The sequence below is a fragment of the Phyllobates terribilis genome, unplaced genomic scaffold (genome assembly GCF_046119375.1).
Source record: "Phyllobates terribilis strain yellow unplaced genomic scaffold, ASM4611937v1 Scaffold_1__5_contigs__length_1240528914, whole genome shotgun sequence".
Classification (NCBI taxonomy): domain Eukaryota; kingdom Metazoa; phylum Chordata; class Amphibia; order Anura; family Dendrobatidae; genus Phyllobates; species Phyllobates terribilis.
The window spans coordinates 1071448467-1071469257 of NW_027362761.1; the positions used below are offsets into that span (position 1 = coordinate 1071448467).

Genomic DNA, 20791 nt, shown 5'->3' on the forward strand with positions numbered 1-20791 from the left:
GGGTGCGCTCTCTCCAGACTGCTCCAGGCGACACCCATCTTTGCTCTCTCCTTCTCAGTCCTCCCACTTCGAGGGCGGTCCCGGGGCCACTTGGTGATTGTCAGCTCCAGGGGCAGTTCTTTCACGCTGACAGACACCTCTAGCATCACAGTCTCTGTTGGTGGGGGCGGTTTCCACTTTTGGCGCCATTTTCGGTCCTGGCCCACGATGGGAGGCGGCCTCTTGCCATCCTCTGGCACGCCCATAATGGCGTCCGCTCTGACAAGGCGGGAAACCTTTGGAAATGGCGGGAATCGTCTCCCAGTGGCGGGAAACTCTGCAGATGGCGGGAAAAAGCTGTTAATGGCGGACAACCGGCGGGAATCGATCTGTGACGGAGTCCGATGGCGGGGACCCTCCGGAACCGGCAGGAGACTTCTTTTTGAGGTAAACTTGTTCTTTTCTTCAGGCACGCAGTACCCGGGTGTTGCGGGCACGTAATCCTGCCGACTACGCCAAAGTTGACGCGCCCCCTGGGCCATATTCTTTAGGGGAATACCCGGAGCCGGATCAGATGGGGGTTGTAGTCTCCGAGTGGCTGTGACCCGGTCCGTGCCCAGGGTGTCAAGCTCAGAGTATGTGGCAGTCCTACAGATGTTACAAAGTTCTTTATGTCGACTACGCCACCCGTTGTATTGCGGTCACTACGGCCACCGCTGCAGCAGGGTCCGCTGAGGCTGATGGTGTTGGTGCAGCTTTTGATAGTATAACCCCCAACGGGTGGGGTATAGCCTCAGGGGGTCAGGTGCAGAGGATGGGGGTTGTGGTGGTGCAGCATAGATGGTAATTAAAGACAGAGTCGGGTTGTGCAGTTTAGGGTATTTACTTACTGCTGATGTTCCGGTCACTCCAGCTTCAAGTGACCACCCGAGCCGTGCTGCGTCCACCAGGTCCTGGATTCAGCCAACCCCCAAGCAAGTCCGGAGCGTGACCCTGAGCCCTCCTTCCTGTCCTGTCTTCTGGCCGTCCCCACCAGGGATCCACCTAGGTCCAGCTCCCTCGGGCCTTCTGTTGGGAGACCCTTGGCCTTGGGTTCCCTGACCCTACACGTGGTCTGCCTTCAGGGTGGATGTGGTGGGTGGCCGTGGCAGATCCTGCCCACGGCCTCCGGTCTCTGGCTAGGGTGTGCTTTAGCCCCCACCAGTTTGGGATCCGGTACCCTGTTGCCAACTCTTCACCCGGTGATGGACTTTGGGTTCTCAGAGTCCTTTTCTTGTTTCCCCCTCTGGGTCTCTCTTTCTTGCTCCACTCTCACTCTGGGCTGCTCGGCTCCTCTGCTCTCCTCCACTGCTTCTCACAGACTGACTCCTCTGCAAAGACTGGCTGACTGACCCTGATCTTAGATGGTGCCCACCTTAAATACTCCCTCTATGTGTGAGCTCAGGTGACCAGCACCCAATGAGCTCCTAACTTTACCCAGGCTGCTCCCCCTATCTGCCCCTACACTACTGGGATGTACCACCCCCCTCCCACTCCAGCCAGGAACAGACTCGGTCGTACCTGCACATTTCTAAGTGGGAGTACCGTTGGTCTGTTCCTCGGAAATGGGATGTGTGTAGTGCATGCAGCTTTCTGAGCTCAGTTCCACACTCCATCCTTACCCGGGAGTGGAATATCACACCTCTGGGTTGAGGTGCAATACCCCTGTAGCAGCCGAATCCTCAGGGTGCTACATTTACATTATATTTGGTGTGTGCATTCACTCATTGAATCCAACCATCTCGAATTTGTCTAATCATGTGATATCATGAGAAACACCTATGGGTGTAATTTATTTTATACATGATATAAAGTTAAATGTAGGGACACATTAATACTTGAAGAACAACTCCTGTAAAAGAAATGTAATCTCATCAATATGAACATTGGATCTACAGATGTACCTATGATATGTGCTGGATCCCGCGGACTGCACATTACAGCGCTCAGGTTTTCTATCAGAAGATGAAGGCTATAGATTTTTCTTCTACACCTTTACTCCCAGGATGGCATATATCATACACTCCATTTACTTTATGGGGCTTTTTTATCTCCTTCCTCCTGAGTGTTAATGTTGATGTTAATGGGACAGTTAAGAGCAGCTCGACTACTCAATATAAAAGTGGAGCATGAGACAAGTTTAAGATTAACGAAGAGAAGAGAGAACAGAGAAGTGTGCATGCATAGAAATGAACACTGTCAAGTTCCCTGGATGACCAGGTGACTGAATCCCAGCCCTATAGCCACTGTTATGGCAGCCATTGATTGCTGTGCCTCTTCTACTGGAAGAAAAAGTGAATTGGACCATAAATAATCATCATTGGATCTAAATCCTAGTGCTTAGATACTACAAGATAACAGTTCTGGGCCCATGTATCTATTCATATCTGCATTGTGGAGTTCCGTCACGTTGACAGTAAGAATAGTTCATCAATAGGGACTTTGATGGACCTTATTATAATCAATGGTGCCCTTGAGTTACCATTTGAATCTCACGTATTATGGACTCAACACTGTATCATGACTGTTTCTCCAGACCACAACCGTAGTGTGAACTGAAAGCTGGGGTGGATTAAGAGTAGCCAGGGCCCCAGGCAGTTTAGAAGACATGGGCCCCTCTCCAGGTACCCGATGTATCACGTGACATGTCACATGATCCTCTTTGATTGATTATGTGATAGGTCATGTGAGTAACACACAGATGCTCTGATCACATCTCTAGATGGAAAATGATGGAAATTTTTTTCCATTATGTACAACCTTATATATAACATAGCACTATATATAATAGAGCAGGTGTGGGAGATTAATGTTCCCAAAGAGCCACATGAGAGACCATGACTGTTGTAGAGGCCGAACCAATAGGCTGAAATTAATTTTGCCCAATATTAATATTAACAAAATAATAAAAAAAATTATATTAATTGTATGACTTAATATTGAGCAGAATTAAGTATGCTGACATCCCCCTATATACAGTATGGGTCCCCACATAACTCCCTATGCACAGTATAAGCCCCATATAGCTTCCTATATACAGTGAGCCCCCAAATAGCCTCCTATATATAGTATGAGCCCCACATAGCTCCTTATATACAGTATGAGTCCCCAAATAGCCTCCTATATACAGTATGAGCCCCACATAGCTCCCTATATACAGAATGAGCCCACAAATAGCCTCCTATATACAGTATGAGCCCCCACATAGCTCCCTAGATACAGTATAAGCCCCACATAGCCCCTAGATAAAGTATGAGCCTACACACTGCCACCTACATAAAGTATGAGCCCCCACATAGCCTTCTATATACAGTATGAGCCCGCACATAGCTCCTTATATAAGATATGAGCCCACACATAGCCCCCTATATACAATATGAGCCCGTACATAGCTCCTTATATACAATATGAGCTCGTACATAGCCTCTACATATACAATATGAGCCTCCACATAGCCTCCATATATACAATATGAGCCTCCACATAGCCTCCATATATACAATATGAGCCCCCACATAGCCTCCATATATACAATATGAGCCTCCAGATAGCCTCCTTATATACAAAATATGAGCACCCACATAGCCTCCATATATACACAATATTAGCACCCACATAGCCTTCATATATACAATATGAGCACCCACATAGCTTCCTATATACAATATGAGCCCGCACATAGCTCCCTTCTCTGATCGACTGTCGGTTCCACAGCCAGCTCAGGGAATGGTCGAATCTGGCTAAATGCAGCTGCCTGGGAGACACCTCTGACCACAACACGAGGTGGCCCGAAGGCACCCCCTGACAGGTCACATGCCCCTCCTCTTCCCCTAGGTATGGCCTTGTACAGTCTATATGAGAATACATGATTGGTATCTATAATATAATCAGAGATGTGTCCGTCTGTCCGAAGCCTCCATAGATTGTGCACACAATGTGCCTGCGCAGTCTGGCCAGAGACAGAAGAACACATCAGCCATTACAGGTGAGAGGCAGGAGGACGAGGATAAAGGATTGTGATGCCGAAGATCGCTTTATGCCTAAGCGCTAACCGCATACCGCCATCTCTGGCGCCATTAGGACACATACCTCGATCTCTGGCGCCATTTTGTTGAAGACACTGTGTGCAAATTTGTCTTCAAGAAAATGGTGCCAGAGATCACGCTATGCTCAGGCGCGAATTTTGGCGCCACACTCCTACAGCCTCACCGGAAGAACAGCAGAACAGGCAAAATGGGGGAGCATTTATGTGGATGGTGGGCCAGGATGGGGGAGCATACACCGAGATGGGGAGCATACACCGGGATGGGGGAGCATTCAGTTTCACTCATGGGGTCTGGCCCGGCACCGGCTCAGTCATTGCTTTGAAAATACAGAGCGGCTGATGTAACTCCGGCCCTGACTGACAGCCGGTCTCAATGTAGAGCCAATGTCAGTCAGGGCCGGGGGCGCGGTTACAGGGGACACTCTGTATACTCAGAGTGGTGACCGAACTAGCACAGTCCCGCCCCGATGACTGAAACCGAATACTGACGAGGAGAATACAGTTAATTTTCTCCCCACTGCATTCAGCTGCTGGGCAGCATAATAACGCTGTTAACCTGCCATGTAACCATTATATATATGCAGGTTAATAGCGTTATTTCTGATGACAGGATCCCTTTAATTTTGTAGCACAATAATTGTTTGTTTGAAATTTGTTTGTGTTTTAAAAACATGCAAATAAAATACATGTGCGATACAAGAGATTGGGGTCATGCCTGCACCTTACACATCCCTGTGTAGCTCCAGCCTTAGTGACCACACACAGCCATCACTCGGACATGTCGCTCCCCAGCATGCCTGATTGTTTCTCCCATCTCCTGGCGCCGGCAGTGCAAGGCGGCTGCGTGTGCGCTCTGCTGCTCCGGATCTGATAGATACACACATGGGCCATACAATACACTGTAAAGATCCTATGACAACACTTCTTGGCACAGCACACAGGTGGGAATAGTTTTGTATTTTCATTGCAAATAACAAAGAAATCGGCACCAAAAATAGGAAAGAAAAAAAAATCGGATTGTGAGATTCTTGCAAAAATGTCACTTTCTCTTATTGAGCAGAGATAATAAAGTACCAGCTGCATACATTGTTTGAGACCTCTGCTGCTCTCAGTGCATAGACACCACCTGCGCTCAGGTGCAATTAATGACTGCTTCCATTACCTTCCCACAAGCAGAGATCCGGACACCTCAGATCATGTGACACCAAAAGTAAAAACAAGTGAACGTGTAAGACAGAGCGCACTAAAAGCCGCAGCATGCTGACACCACAGTGCACACCTACCTCTCAGGGCACGGTACGGCGCCAGCCTCTGGCGGGTTTCCCCCTGCACACCCCCCCCCCACTCCTGGCTCACACATCCTGGAGGTCGGGCTATTCCTGCTCTGCCTGACATCATGAGGCAGGGCGGGCCCAGCGTCGGTGCGCGATCATGACAACATACGGACGAGGCGGCCGGCTAGGAATGGCTGCACGGTGTGAGTGGGCACCTTACTTTTAAATTGATGTGCCCAGCCGCCTGCGCTGTGTATGCTGGGTCCGCTCTGCCTGATGTCATGCGGCAGGGCGGGCTCATCATCATTCAAGTTGCCTGTGGCTGCCGGCTCTCGGCTGTGACCAAGAAAACACATGGGATTGCGAATTATAATGGGGGGCAATACATGGGGCCCCCCTGGAACCTCGAACCCCGGGCGGTAGCCCAGATTGCCCTCATTATAATCCGCCTATGACTGAGCGGTGTACTTAAATAACTGCATAGAGTTTTTATACGTTCCTTTAACATGTCTACCGTGAAGATGACAATTATTATGTCCATGATGTTACTTTCTTGTGTGTAATGTATTCTGCTCGGTACTTCAAGGAAAACTCCAAAACTGTTGTTTTATTCAAGTGACGCTTCAGGAGATATTCTCTGTCCTTTTTTCAATAGTTGACAAAAAAACAAGACTAACTTACTGTACATCAAACGTGTATTCATTAATAATGCATTACTTCTCATTTATATGTATTTTCCCAGTACTGCCAAGTCTGACCCACCTTATTCCAGATGGAGAAATTACTTGTATTAAAATCAATCGCTCAGATCCAAGTGAATGTCTTGGCATCAGGATTGTGGGTGGGAATGAGACGCCCCTAAGCCAGATCATCATACAACACATCTACCAAGATGGGCTCATTGCTCGAGATGGGAGACTTCTTCCAGGCGACATGATCTTGAAGGTAATCTATACTTGTATTTGCTGTATTGAAGAAATAACAGAAGCTCATCTAAGTGACAGCTCTTTTAAGCACAAAACTATTGTCCCCATTGAAAATTATTATGTGATTGAAGGTTTATTTTGTGCTGGGATTTTTTTTTGCCCCTGACTTGTTTACCTGGAGTTTGTAAATTGAACAACCTAAGGGGTAACATTTCTCCTTGTGGAGAGTGACATGCCTGGCATGCAAGTGTAAGGAGGCTTATAAGTGTCACGGGTGTATCAGGTTTGACACACAGTCGTTCTGTCTGTAGAAGATTGCTGCACTTGGCTTTGCAGACACTTTCTTGATCCTTTCATCTCTGTAGTGTAGTGGTATCCTTCTCTCGCTAGGACCCAGCAGTGATCTCCACCTTCTGCTGCTAATTGATACACCCTTTCTTGATATATAAAAACCCTCAGTGTCTCCAGAGAGGTGATAGAACTATTTTCTTCTGCTCAGGCCTGGAGTACTAGTAGTTGGCTAGTTTCTTCTTGGAGTTTCTTGATGGATTATTGTTGTCTTCTCACTGGTGTCATCTCAAGCTAAGTGTATCCCCCTTGTCTGTTTTCCTTGTTTGTCTTTAGTTGCAGTGGGGGGCTGACTAGTGTTCACCACGTCCCCTCCCTACCTAGGGCCTAGCTCTAGGGACAGTTGGGGATTGGGTATCCTGCTCGGCGATAGGTACGGAACCTATTTAAGAACGGTAGGGGAGTCAGGGTGTTGTAAGATCTGCCTAGGGGTCTCCACTCTCCCTTTCCCTAGTGGTTGGGCTTCTCCCCTTTTCCCATCATTGTACACTTGGTCCTCCACTCACCTTGCGTGTAAATAAGTCATGCAATGCTCCTCTGGGAAACTAAATATGTCAATTGCCTCTTCAAAGAGGAAGAGGACTTGAACTCTAGTGCCATCCATTGGAAGTAGTAATCCTAAAAGTCAATATCGACCCTGTAATGAGCCTTGCCATATAACTTAGGATAAAAGCCAAACCTGAATCTCAATTTGCAGACACTGTGTTTCGGGGTGTTGCCCTTCGTCAGTACAAAGTATGAGAACTGATTTGGTTTTTGACTGGGATCTAAGGGTTAATGTTTCTCATGGTGGAGAGTGACATGCCTGGCATGCCAGTGTGAGGAGACTTGTAAGCCATGCAATGCTTGCAATGGACAATAAAATCTTTCTTTGATCCATGTAATGGCAAATCTCACTAATCACAATGATGATATAGGTGTTACAACAATGGGGCATATTTATCGGTACTGTCTCCTTCTTAGACAGTACAAAGTTAGACTGGACAGTTTTAAAATGTTCCTAATTTATCAAAGTGGTTGAGGCTCTATGATAAATCTAATGCATCTTTAGTCTAGTCCAAGAGTCCTTCTCAGTGACCGATAATCAGATACAATACGAGCATTCTAGCAACGTGATGTGTTCAATTGCCTTGGTGACATGTTATATACATGTTACTGTTGAGTTCATTCAAGGCCAAGTTTCAAGCTGTAATGTATTTAAGATGTGTTGATCGTGTTCATCTCAATCTTGTATACTATCGAGGCTTTGTCTTCTCCGGTCTACTGAAGATGATGAGCAATTTGTCCATTTTGGACATGTATTATGATCACCTTGTTACACAAGTATATGTCATATACTTGATTCTTTTAAGTTGACTCTTCATTTTGAACATTATTATTATTATTTATTATTATAGCGCCATTTATTCTATGGCACTTTACATGTGAAGAAGGGGTATACATACAAGAACAATTACAATAATCTTGAACACAATGTGACGGCGACTGGTACAGGAGGAGCGAGGACAAAGCCCACGAGGGCTCACAGTCTACAAGGGATGGGTGAGGATACAGTAGGTGAGGGTAGAGCTGGTCGTGCAGCATTATTTGTGGAGTGGTGGTTACTGCAGGCTGTAGGCTTGTCGGAAGAGGTGGGTCTTCAGGCTCTTTTTGAAGGTTTCCACAGTCGACGAGAGTCTGATATGTTGGGGTAGAGAGTTCCAGAGTAGGGGGGGAAGCACGGGAGAAATCTTGTATGCGATTGTGGGAGGAGGAGATTAGAGGGGAGTAGAGAATGAGATCTTGTGAGGATCGGAGGTTGCGTGCGGGTATGTAGCGGGAGACTAGGTCAGAGATATATGGAGGAGACAGGTTGTGAATGGCTTTGTATGTCATGGTTAGGGTTTTGAACTGGAGTCTCTGGGCAATGGGGAGCCAGTGAAGAGATTAACAGAGAGGAGAGGCCAGGGAATAGCGGGGGGACAGGTGGATTAGTCGGGCAGCAGAGTTTAGGATGGATTGGAGGGGTGCGAGAGTGTTGGAAGGGAGGCCACAGAGCAGGAGGTTGCAGTAGTCAAGGCGGGAGATGATGAGGGCGTGCACTAGTGTTTTTGCAGATTCATGGTTGAGGAATGTGCCGATCCGAGAGATATTTTTGAGTTGGAGTCAGCAGGAAGTGGAAAGGGCTTGGATATGTGGTTTGAAGGAGAGTTCAGAGTCCAGGGTTACCCCAAGGCAGCGAGCTTGATGGACTGTGGAGAGTGGGCAGCCATTGACTATGATGTATAGGTCAGTTGGGGGGGATGAATGAGATGGCGGAAAGATGAGAAGAGAAGAAGGATGAAATAGCAGACAAACATTGTGGGATTTTGGTTAGTAAGGAGGTGATATCAGGTCCAGAGAGGTAGATCTGTGTGTCGTCAGCATAGAGGTGATAATGAAAGTCATGAGACTCTATGAGCTGTCCCAGGCCTAAGGTGTAGATGGAGAAGAGCAGGGGTCCTAGAACTGAACCTTGGGGGACACCGACAGATAGGGGGTGAGATGAGGAGGTGGTCTGTGAGTGAGGGACACTGAATGTCCTGTCTGTTAGATATGAGGAGATCCAGGATAGGGCCAAGTCTGTGATGCCAAGAGATGAGAGAGTTTTTAGTAAGAGGGAATGGTCCACTGTGTCGAAGGCAGATGACAGGTCTAGGAGGAGGAGGACAGAATAGTGTCGCTTAGATTTGGCGGTTAGTAGGTCGTTGGTAACTTTGGTCAGTGCAGTTTCAGTTGAATGATGTGGTCGGAAACCAGATTGTAGGCGGTCAAAGAGGGAGCAGGAGGAGAGGTGGGAGGACAGCTCAGAATGGACGTGTTGTTCCAGTAGTTTTGAGGCATAGGGGAGAAGTGATATGGGGCGATAGCTAGACAGAGAGGATGGGTCAAGGGAGGGCTTTTTGAGGATGGGTGTGATTGAGGCATGTTTGAAGCATGAGGGGAAGACACCAGTTGTTAGTGACAAGTTGAAGAGATGGCCTAGGGCTGGGATGAAGATAGTGGTAAGGTTTGGGTTGAGGTGGGACGGGATTCGGTCAAGTTTACAGGTGGTGAGGTGTGATTTGGAGAGTAAAGAGGAAAGTTGATTTTCCGTAATGGTGGAGAATGTGGTTTTGGAGGAGGAGGGTTGAGTAGGTGTGGGGAGGGGCTGTGGGGGCTTTAGGCAAAAGCTTTGTCTGATGGTGTCAATCTTCTGTTTGAAGAATGAGGCAAAGTCTTCGGCTGAAATAAGAGGAGAGGAAGGAGGCACTGGGGGACGGAGGAGAGAATTGAAGGTGTTGAATAGTTGTTTGGGGTTGTGAGACAGGGAGGATATGAGAAATGAGAAGTATGTTTGTTTTGCTGCAGTGAGTGTGGACTTGAAGGTAGTGAGGGACTGTTTGAATGCGATGAAGTGCTCATTGGAGTGGGACCTTTTCCATCTACGCTCAGCAACCCTGGAGGCCCGTCGCAGTTCTTTAGTTAGGCTGGTGTGCCAGGGTTGTCTGTTGATTGTGCGAGCTTTGGTATGTGTGAGGGGGGCGACCGAATCGAGAGCTGCAGCTGTTGTGGTGTTGTATAAAGTGGCAGCAACATCTGCATCATGTAAGGAACTAATGTCTGTAACAGGGAGAAGGGATTCAGAGAGTGAGTGTAGGTCAAGGTGTTTGAGATTTCTGCGAGGGTATGCAAGTTTGTGAAGTGGGGATTGTTGCCCTGGAAAGGAGAGGGTAGAGAATGTAAGTAGGTTGTGGTCAGAGAGAGGGAGAGGTGAGTTAGAGAGGTTAGATAGGGAACAGAGGCGGGTGAAGATGAGGTCCAGTGTGTGGCCATCTTTGTGGGTGGGTGTGGAAGACCACTGGGTAAGACCAAAGGCGGAAGTGAGGGATAGAAGCTTAGAGGCGGCTGAGAGGGAAGTATCAATGGGGATGTTGAAGTCGCCCATGAGGATAGTCGGGATGTCAACGGAGAGAAAATGAAGTAGCCAAGTGGTGAAGTGGTCAAAGAAAGTGGTGGCTGATCCTGGGGGGCGGTAGATGACAGCCAGTTGGAGGTTGGAGGGGGAGTAGATGCGCACGGAGTGCACTTCAAAAGAGGGGAGAGTAATTGAGGGTGGCAGTGGGATATGGGTGAAGGAGCAGTTATCTGAGAGGAGGAAACCTATTCCTCCACCGTGCTTGCCGGTGGGGCGGGGGGTATGGGAGAGGTGGAATCCGCCGTACGAAAGTGCAGCAGGAGAGGCCGTGTCAGAGGGGGTGAGCCAGGTTTCAGTGATGCCGAGGAAGGAAAGCTTGTTAGTGATGAAGAGGTTGTGAATGTAGGAAAGTTTGTTGCAGACGGAGCGAGCGTTCCATAGAGCTCCTGTTAGGGGGATTGGGGAAGCGGGGGCTGGGCGGATGGGTATAAGGTTAGAAGGGTTACGAGAGTTTGGGATAGATCGTGCGTAGGAGGTGGAAGTGACTGTGGGGATGTGGTGAGGAGGGCCAGGATTTGGAGAGATGTCGCCGGCAGTAAGGAGGAGCAGAGAAAGCGTTAGTAGGTGCGAGCAGGAGAGGGCATGAGGTGGCTGTCTGTGTTTGGAGACAAAGGATTGTATGTTGAGGAATAGCTCTGAGGAGGAGGTGAGATGGGTGGGGAGAATGGAGGCAGAGATGAAGAGTTCCTTACTAGGTGCAGGGATTAGGGGTGGTTGTAAGAAGTGAAGGATTAAGGGGGTGAGAGTGAAAACAAAGACAAACTTTGTTTACTGTGACTTAGTATCCAGTTACCTTCAGTTCACTTCAGATTCAATTCAGAATTAATTCATATTTCTCACACTTAAGCAATGGACACTTAAGGTGATGGACACAGACTAAAGTCTGACACAGACTCCTGACTCACAATATATTTGTAACTGAATGCATTCAGCTGTGAACCAGATGGGAGTGGTCTGTGCTCATCTTGATCAGCTGATTAAGGCTGAACCAGATGCTGGATACTCAAAGGTTGAGTAAACAAGGTCATGAATGAAAGTGGGGGGTAGTTGGTGTAAGTTGGGTCACGTACCATTAGTATATAGGAGCAGAGAGGTATAGAGAAGGCTGCATGGAAATCAGGATGGCAAAGTTGGGTCACGTACCATTAGTATATAGGAGCAGAGAGGTATAGAGAAGGCTGCATGGAAATCAGGATGGCAAAGTTGGGTCACGTACCATTAGTATATAGGAGCAGAGAGGTATAGAGAAGGCTGCATGGAAATCAGGATGGCAAAGTTGGGTCACGTACCATTAGTATATAGGAGCAGAGAGGTATAGAGAAGGCTGCATGGAAATCAGGATGGCAAAGTTGGGTCACGTACCATTAGTATTTAGGAGCAGAGAGGTATAGAGAAGGCTGCATGGAAATCAGGATGGCAAAGTTGGGTCACGTACCTGTAAGAGGAATGGATAAACAGAGATGCTGATTAGAGTGCGGTGGTGGCAGGTAAGGTAAAGTCTGCATGCATCATATTATTCAGAATTAATTCATATTTCTCACACTTAAGCAATGGACACTTAAGGTGATGGACACAGACTTAAGTCTGACACAGACTCCTGACTCACAATATATATATATGACCAAGAAATGATATGTTATCTGCAAATGTAAAGAATCTGCAAATGACAGTGTATGAGGAGCAGCGGAGGTATATAGGGAGAACAGTGGGATGATGAAATATAATCCTTACATAGTTCCTGGTCCATAGTACATGGTGTACTGTTTTTATATATACAGTGTATCTGGTTGTTTAAAGGCTTTGATAAAAGCATGTCTGCAAGGTCCTCATTAATGAAGCCACTGCTTAAATTATATCTATATTTAAATTAATATTATATCCAGAAACTCTTCCAAACAAGATGCTTTTCTCTACATATTGTTCTGATCCCAGGGTCTGTTTTCATTTTGCCTCTTATGAACCGTAGCGTTCAGGATTCACCATTCACAAACTATTCTTTCATAAAGATTAGATTTTAATGAAAATCACACGTCATTTTAGTTCAATGTATTACTATAAAGTCACTCCTTTCTTGTAATATACTGCTTGTGGACATATAACTTGCAATGCTGAGTAGGAAAAATATGCAAATTTGGAGGAAGAACATTTTCTTTAGTCCTATGTATACTTATAAGTAGGACTAATGAAAGTTTTCTTTCAAGTAATTCTTTCCTAGGTGCAATTATGTTCTTTATACATAACAATTTGTAATACCACCATGAACAATTTGTGGTTAGAAAAAAGATTGTTGAGAAGCTGGACATTTCCATTATTACGATCATAACTGATGGCAGGGAATGTTACTGTTGCCAGAGGCGAATCTAGCTTTTCCTGCACCCCGTGCAAAAATTCAGTTTGGTGCTTAAGAAGTTTGAGTAGTTGTCATGTGACCAATCATATGCAATTTGCACGCTTACAGTCACATGCTGATTAGCTGATCTTCCGAATACTCTCAATGTACAGTGAAAAATTACAGCCCCTGCTTCATTGATAGAAGCAGGAAGAAAAGTTTGTTGTCACATGACCATAAGTATGAAAATCGTATAGGAGTAGTCATGTGATGGCTGCTTTAACTGGCAAGCAAGCTGAATCTTGACAGTGAGCATATTACATGCTGTTAGGATTTGGCATGCTACAGTGCCTTATTTTATAAATAATGCTCCTAGCATAAATACAGATCAAATAACCCTTAGCTTGAAATATAGCACATACTTTTTTAACATAGCCATGTATCACATTATCTGAGAAGTTATGGATTGCTACATGTGCACAGATTCAGAACCAATAATAACTCATAAATACAGCACCAAAACCACCAACAGTGCAGAAATGCATCACCAGAACAAACAACTGTACAAAAATACATCCTCAGAAGCATCAACCGTACAAAAATACATCATCAGAATGACATAAAATAAAAAATACATAACCAGAACCACTGTCTGTACATGAGTACATCACCTAAACAATTACCAGTACTGGAATACATCACCAGAACCATTATCAGTACATTACTTTATCACCAGAACTACCATCAGTACAGAAATGCATTACCAGAACCAATTTCAGTACATGAATACATCACAAGAACCATCATCAGCACATGAATACATGACCAGCACCAAGGTTAATACAGTGATCAATTGCAATGTCAGGTCAATCCTATATACAATTGTACTACATGAACCTACAACTCCTAATATGTCCTTAAAGGGAACCTGTCAGCAGGATTTTGCTAAGTAAACTACAGGCATTTTCAGGTTGGGGCTGTTACACTGATTAAAATAATACCTGGGGTGAAGAAATCCGTCTTGTGGTTGTTGTGCAATCAGTGTTTGTAGTTTTCAGTTAATGATATACTCGTGCTCTGGGGCGAGACTGTAGTTAGGATATTATCTTGGTGACAGGTTCCCTTTAAGGAGATACTGTGAGATGTTGTTACCAGCCATCATCAGACTGTGGACCATACAGGAACAGTACTGATGAGACGCAAATAAGCATTTACGTCCAGTTACCTTATAGGTGACGTGTTCTCTGATAGAAGTCGTTCTTTTTCTTTTCTTCTCCATCTGGTCCAGAAGTCATGATGAGTTTGGACATCCACAACTTGTCTCTGCAGACTAACCTGTTCTCTGGTCTTCTGCAGCACATCCCAACAGTGTCATTATATTGCTCCTGAATAAAAATAGCTGCCCTACGCTGTGCCCCTAAATAAGTAAATGCCCCTTACTGTGCTCCTTATACAAAATATGTCACTTACACAATGCCTCTAATGGTACATGGCCCCCTGAATAAGTAAATGCCCCTTACTGTGCTCCTTATACAAAATATGTCACTTACACAATGCCTCTAATGGTACATGGCCTCCACAAAGTCCTCTCCTATTAAATATTGCCTCCACACTGTCTACTCTTATGAACTATAGCCGTCACTGTCTGCCCTTATTATCTATAACCACCAAATTGTCCCTATCTTAAGTGTTCCCCACCATGCTGATCCCTTCCCATGCTGGGCTCCCTCTTCACACTGTCCCCTCCTAGTACCACCACATTGTCCCTATCTTAAGTGTTCCCCACCATGCTGATCCCTTCCCATGCTGGGCTCCCTCTTCACACTGTCCCCTCCTAGTGTGTCTCCCTTCTTCTTCTTATCTCTTTTTTTTTATTATTTATATAGCGCCAACATATTCCCCAGCGCTTTACAATTCAGAGAATATCGGCACTGTCCCCATTGGGGCTCACAATCCACATTCCCTATCAGTATGTCTTTGGAATGTGGGAGGAAACTAGAGAACCTGGAGGAAACCCACGAAAACACAGAGAGAACATACAAACTCCTTGCAGATGTTGTCCTTGGTGGGATTTGAACCCAGGACCCCAGCACTGCAAGGCTGCAGTGCTAACCACTGAGCCACCGTGCTGCCCTATACTTATCAGTCTCTATACCGTGCCCCCTCCTCACATTATGCCACTCTGCATACTTTGCCCTTTTTGCTGTGCCCTCGCACTGTCTCAACATGCTATCCCTATTCCACACTGCTCCACACACCACTCAGTTTCTATACTGTGACTCTCACACTCACAACACACACTGTGACCCCTTACACTTTTCCCCCATACAGTGACCAATCATACATTTCTCCCCCCATACTGTCCCATCAAAATTACTCTCACTATATTGTCCCTTCACACATTTTTCCATCATTCTGTCTCATTATACTCTCCTCTCACTATAATAATAATAATAATCTTTTTATTTATTTAGCACCAACATTTTACAGACATTATTGGCACTGTCCCCATTGTACTATATCCTCGCACATTTCTCCCCAAAACTGTCCTCTCACACATTTATCCCCCATACTGTTCCCCCACACATTTCTCTCCTCATACTGCCCCTTTCCACATTTCTCACCTCAGACTTTTCTACTCCCATACAGTCCCATCACAGTTTTCACCCCCATACTGTCCCCCTATTGATTTATGATAAGTTTAAATTTCAGGTCACATATCCACAATATCATTGTTATCTTTTCCTCCATGATATGAACAATCTTTCAGAAACTAGACAATAAATGGCCAACTTTAGACACTGAATACGTGAAGAAAGCTGAAGAAGGTAGGAGCCAAGAATAGGTCAAGAAATATCCCATTATATCTTTCTTCAACCACCAGACATGAGTATCAGGGTTTTACATAAAATATACAACACTGCTAGGAAGTAATTTTTTTGTGGTTTCAGGTCAGACCTCAATCCTGGAACATCTGGGGATCCATTCCACATATTTTATTATAGGCAATCCTGATTTCTCATACAAAATATTTGAAGTAAAATCTCGGCACAGGACCCATGTATGACGAAACTTCACTGGAAATTAAAATGAGGTTCATTTGGAGTTTCTGAAACATTTCATGTTTTAAGATACTTCATCACTTTTTCCGGGAGATTTTAAGCCATATAAAACATGTCTAATCATTCTAGTATGTGAGACATGATTGGCTTTGTATCTTTACCAAATTCGCTGACTGCTCAGATTTTTCGATGTGTAGTCATGTGTAAATGACCTAGCTAATCTAAAAGATGACTGAGTACATATGGAAAGTATGACAGCATGGAGGCAGGTAGGAGTAACATCAGCAAGGGCAAGGTTTAACAGGTTAATGTAAAAAAATACTGGCTGTGAAAGCAATTCTCTTCTGCAGAAGGGCCAACAGCATAGGAATATAGATTACCATGCGCAGAACCACATAGGTGTCACTGCAGTCACCAGTCATGTGGTCCTTTATAACCTTTATAAATCTATACAGGCATATACTGTATACTACTAAACAATGTGATCTGATAGATATACAACTTAGCTATTTTATTCAATTTACGAAAATCTATTGTCCATAGTAACCTCCCCGAGCTCAAATTTAATTTCTTCACGCTTTGGTTAAGCGTGTACGCAGGCAATTTTCTTTTTTTGCAATTTCGTTTTTTCTTCATCCTTCTTCCAAGACCCATGACATTTTTATTTTTCGCTTAACATGGCCATATGAGGACTTGTTTTTTGCAGGCCAAGTTGTATTTTTGAATGACGCTGTTTATTTTTAACATTTAATGTACTGAAATACTGGGAAAAAGTTCAAAGTGAGGTGAAATGGTGAAAAAAAGAAAATCTGTTTTACGGGTTTCATTTTATAGGGTTCATTGTGTAGTAAAAATGACCAATTAACATGATTCTTCAGGTCAGCATCATGACGGTTATACTAAACTTGTATTTTTTTCTTTATTATTATTGTTATGATTATTATTATTATTATTATTATTTTAGGTGAAAGACCTGTCTAAAGAGATATGTTTTTAAAGCAAGCTTAAAAACGTGGGGGCTAGGCATTAGTCGAATGGTCCGGAGTAGTGCATTCCAGAAAACTGTCACAGCACGAGAAAAGTAGAAAAGTCTTGAAGACAGAATTGGGAGGTTAGGATTAAGGAGGATTAGTCTTAAATCAGTTGCGGAGTTGAGGGCACGGGTAGAGTGTTGGACAGAGATGAAGGATGAAATATAGGGTGCTGCAGAACTGTCGAGAACTTTGTGGGTGAGAGAGATAAGTTTGTATCGTATTCTGTAGCGGATGGGCAACTAGTGCAATGACTGGCACAAGGTGGAGGCACCAGTGAAGCAGCTGGACAGAAACACGACTCTGGCTGCCACATTCAGAATGGATTGGAGAGGAGAAACTTTGGCTAGAAGGAGACCGATCAGTAGAGAGTTGCAGTAGTCCAGACAAAAATGAGTAAGAGCAAGCAAGAGTTTTTGCAGTTTCAAAGGTAAGAAAAGGTCAGATTCTTGAGGTGTTTTAAGATGCAGGTAACATGATTGAGTGAGAGATTGGATATAGGGAATAAAGGAAAGTTCTTTCTCAAATATGACACCAAAATAGTGATCGTGCTGCTTGGGAGTTATGGTTATTGGGAGATAATCAACACCTGCTCATTAGGCAGGCTATATAATCCTGCTCCCTGCTCAGTCCTTTGCTGTTTATTGCAGTTCCCTATGTGCTTGGTGGTGAGTGGTGCTAGCATTAGTCTTGCTATCTTTTCAGGGGTTTTCTCATTTTCTCTTCTGGTTTCACTTCCTGGGGTTCTTGCAGAGGTACTCGGCTTGTTCTTTACTAGGCACCAGCTGCGTCACCAGACGCCAGCTGACTGGCAACAGTGGGCCTGGAAAGGGCTCTGCCAAAGTCCCCCTTCCATTTACTGGGAGCTGGGTCATGAGTATTCCCGAACCACAAGGGCTCGCCTAGCTGGGCAGGTTGTGCCAAGTGCGTCTGTGGCTGTGCCTTTGCTAGTTTGGTGCCAGTCTTCCTGGGTCCCTCTGCGAACTGCATAACAAGTACATGATGTTACAGACAACGGACAGAAAATCCCTGGTATTTTGTTATAAGGTGGAGGTGATGTCACGAGAAGAGTTGTATAATTGGGTGTCATCAGCATAGAGATGATACTGGAAATCAAATCTGCTGATGGTTTGTACAATAGGTAGGTGTGTAGAGAGAAGAGGGAGAGCCTAGAACTGAGCCATAAGGAACCCTGATAGTAAGGGGAAGGTTAGAGGAGTAAGAGCTGGCAAAAGATACAGTAAAGGAGTGGTCAGAGAGGTAGGAGATAATCTATGTAAATAAGGAATGAACCTGGAAATAGGAGTTCTATGTTGACATTGTCGGAGTGGGGATTTTAGGGCTCTTACAGAAAATGATTTTGAGGTCCTCAATCTATGCAGAACATAGACACTTTTCATTGCATCATAAAGCGTTGTTACATACAGGATATATCATTAATAAGGTCTAAAAGGCTAAATTTGAATCAAGCAATAAGAAATATACCCTCATGGAAACGATCCCATTGTCAGCTCCGAATAGAATTATTCTCTCTTGAAGCTTTGGGGTTTATTATTGTGTCAGAACTTGGACTCACTGGGATGCTCTGATACGTTAGTGAACAAATCTGATGCTCCATGAAGCTCAGCAGACATTTTAGGGGAAACCACTGAGCTCAATGATTTTTTTTCTATGCTTTAGTGAGTACTAAATGTATGATATTTTGTTATTTTGTGATCTTGCAGGTAAATGGCATCGACATCAGCAATGTGCCTCACTCCTATGCACTTTCCATCCTCAGACAGCCCTGCCAGGTGCTGAAGCTTACAGTTCTCAGGGAACAGAGGTACAAATGTAGAAGCAATGGTGTCACCACAGACTCACAGTCCCCTCGGGATGACAGCATACATGTTGTGCTAAGTAAAAGCAGCCAGGATGTGCAGCTTGGGATAAAGCTGGTCCGCAAACGAGATGAGCCTGGAATATATATATTTAATCTACTGGAAGGAGGAGTAGCAGCTCGAGATGGTTATTTACAGGAAAACGATCGAGTTTTGGCAATTAATGGCCACGATGTCCGAAATGGGACCCCAGAAATTGCTGCTCAACTTATACAGGTATTGAAATAATATGATCAAAATTAGATAAATGAAAATAAACATTATGATGGTGACCAAGAAAATGCAAAGAATGTAGCTTGTATCCAAACATTCACAATGGTAAAGCTTTACAAGAATCACTAACAAAAAAAACGGTCTGGTATTTAAATCAGAACAGAATACTGCATGCTGCAATTTGTTTCCCCACAGACTATTTTGTTGTGTGTAGAAAATCGGCCAAGTGCACTGTCACACTGGCTATAATGTGTGCGTGATACGTAATTCAATTATACCATTTACTTCCCCAAATTTGTCGTATCTTCTTCCCTGAAACCAAATTTAGTTATTCCTTGTCAATTATTTTAATAGAAGAAAAATAAGACAAATAGAAGTAAGATTGGATATTGTTGTATTTGAATTAAAGCGGACCTGTCATGTCTGGTTGAATAAATTCTTGGATTCTAAATGAAACAATTCTTCTGAGGAGTATTTTTTGTGCAGTTTCTGTTATTCCTCCTAGAAATGTATTACTAAATTGACAAATGGATATTGTCATTCTCCTTGTCAAAGGGGTGTGTCCCTACACAGTCCTGCATTGATTGGTCAGTGTCAGAATGTGCAAGGCCACACCTGCAACTGGTAAAACCCACTTGTCAATTTATTTTATTTCTAGGAGAAATAACAGAGAAACAATGTTGAGTTATAAGAAAAGGTGCTCCTGTTTTATTATTTCAAGGTGAATACCATTATGACGTGAAAGAAGAGCTGACAGATCCTCTTTAATTGCTCAATAACTAACTTGTAGCAATGAAACACTTTTTATTATTTTTTTTTTATTAAATCTCTGCAAACAAAATAAGCAAAGTATGCACAGTTAACAAATGCTGAAATGTCATACGGATGTCATATGTATTGCCATAAGATGAAAGTCCTACTTAAAATGCAGGAGTATAATGCCAAAATCTGTACATTGTACAAAGCTTCATGTTTCGTTGTGTTAATATATCACAGATCTTATATGTTACCTCCTCAGTGTTAAAAAATCTGTAGCAAATCATTGTCTTTGTGATGTAACCATCTGGTCATCTCTAGAACTCCAGCAGTGCTCCATTATCAAGACACACTTTGATTTTCTCCCAATTCACTGGATTATAATGGCTGCCATTTGTGTTTCTGTCAGTTGTATCCTGTTTTCCACTTGGGCTTTGTGTTGTGGATTTTCTGTTGTACTGTAGTTTATTGTGTGATGTGAACTTTGTGTTGTATGGTAGTTTAGTTTGTGTTGTAAACTTTGTTTTGTACTGTAGTTTAGTTTTGTGTTGTGGATTTTGTGTTGTACTGTAGTTTATCTTGAGATGTGGACTTTGTGTTTTATGGTAGTTTAGTTTGTGATGTGGATTTTATGTTTTATAGTAGATTATTTTGGGTTGTGGATTTTGTGTTGTGGTGCAATTTATTTTGTGATGTGAACTTTGTGCTGTATGGTAGTTTAGTCTGTGTCGGGCATTTTGTGTTGTGGTAGTTTAGTTTGTGTTGTGGATTTTGTGTTGAATGGTAGTTTATTTTGTATTGTGGATTTTGAGCTGTATGGTAGGTTAGTTTGTGATGTGGTGTTGTTCACACCATTATTGATGAGACGGCGTGGTGGAGTCAGAGGTGCCTGAGTCATTAATTAGTACTCACTCTTTAGTAAATCAAGTGCGT

General features: G+C 44.1%; 1 protein-coding gene across 3 annotated transcripts in view; it reads left to right on the forward strand.

The window, feature by feature from the left end:
- The window catches only part of LNX1 (ligand of numb-protein X 1), a 314205-nt gene that overhangs the window by 188859 nt on the left and 104555 nt on the right, over positions 1-20791 (forward strand). For all 3 annotated transcript variants that reach the window (XM_073645490.1, XM_073645491.1, XM_073645492.1), the window contains 2 exons: positions 6080-6282; positions 18734-19105. In XM_073645490.1, the coding sequence (XP_073501591.1) occupies positions 6080-6282; positions 18734-19105 (575 nt within the window). The remainder of the gene's footprint in view (positions 1-6079; positions 6283-18733; positions 19106-20791) is intronic.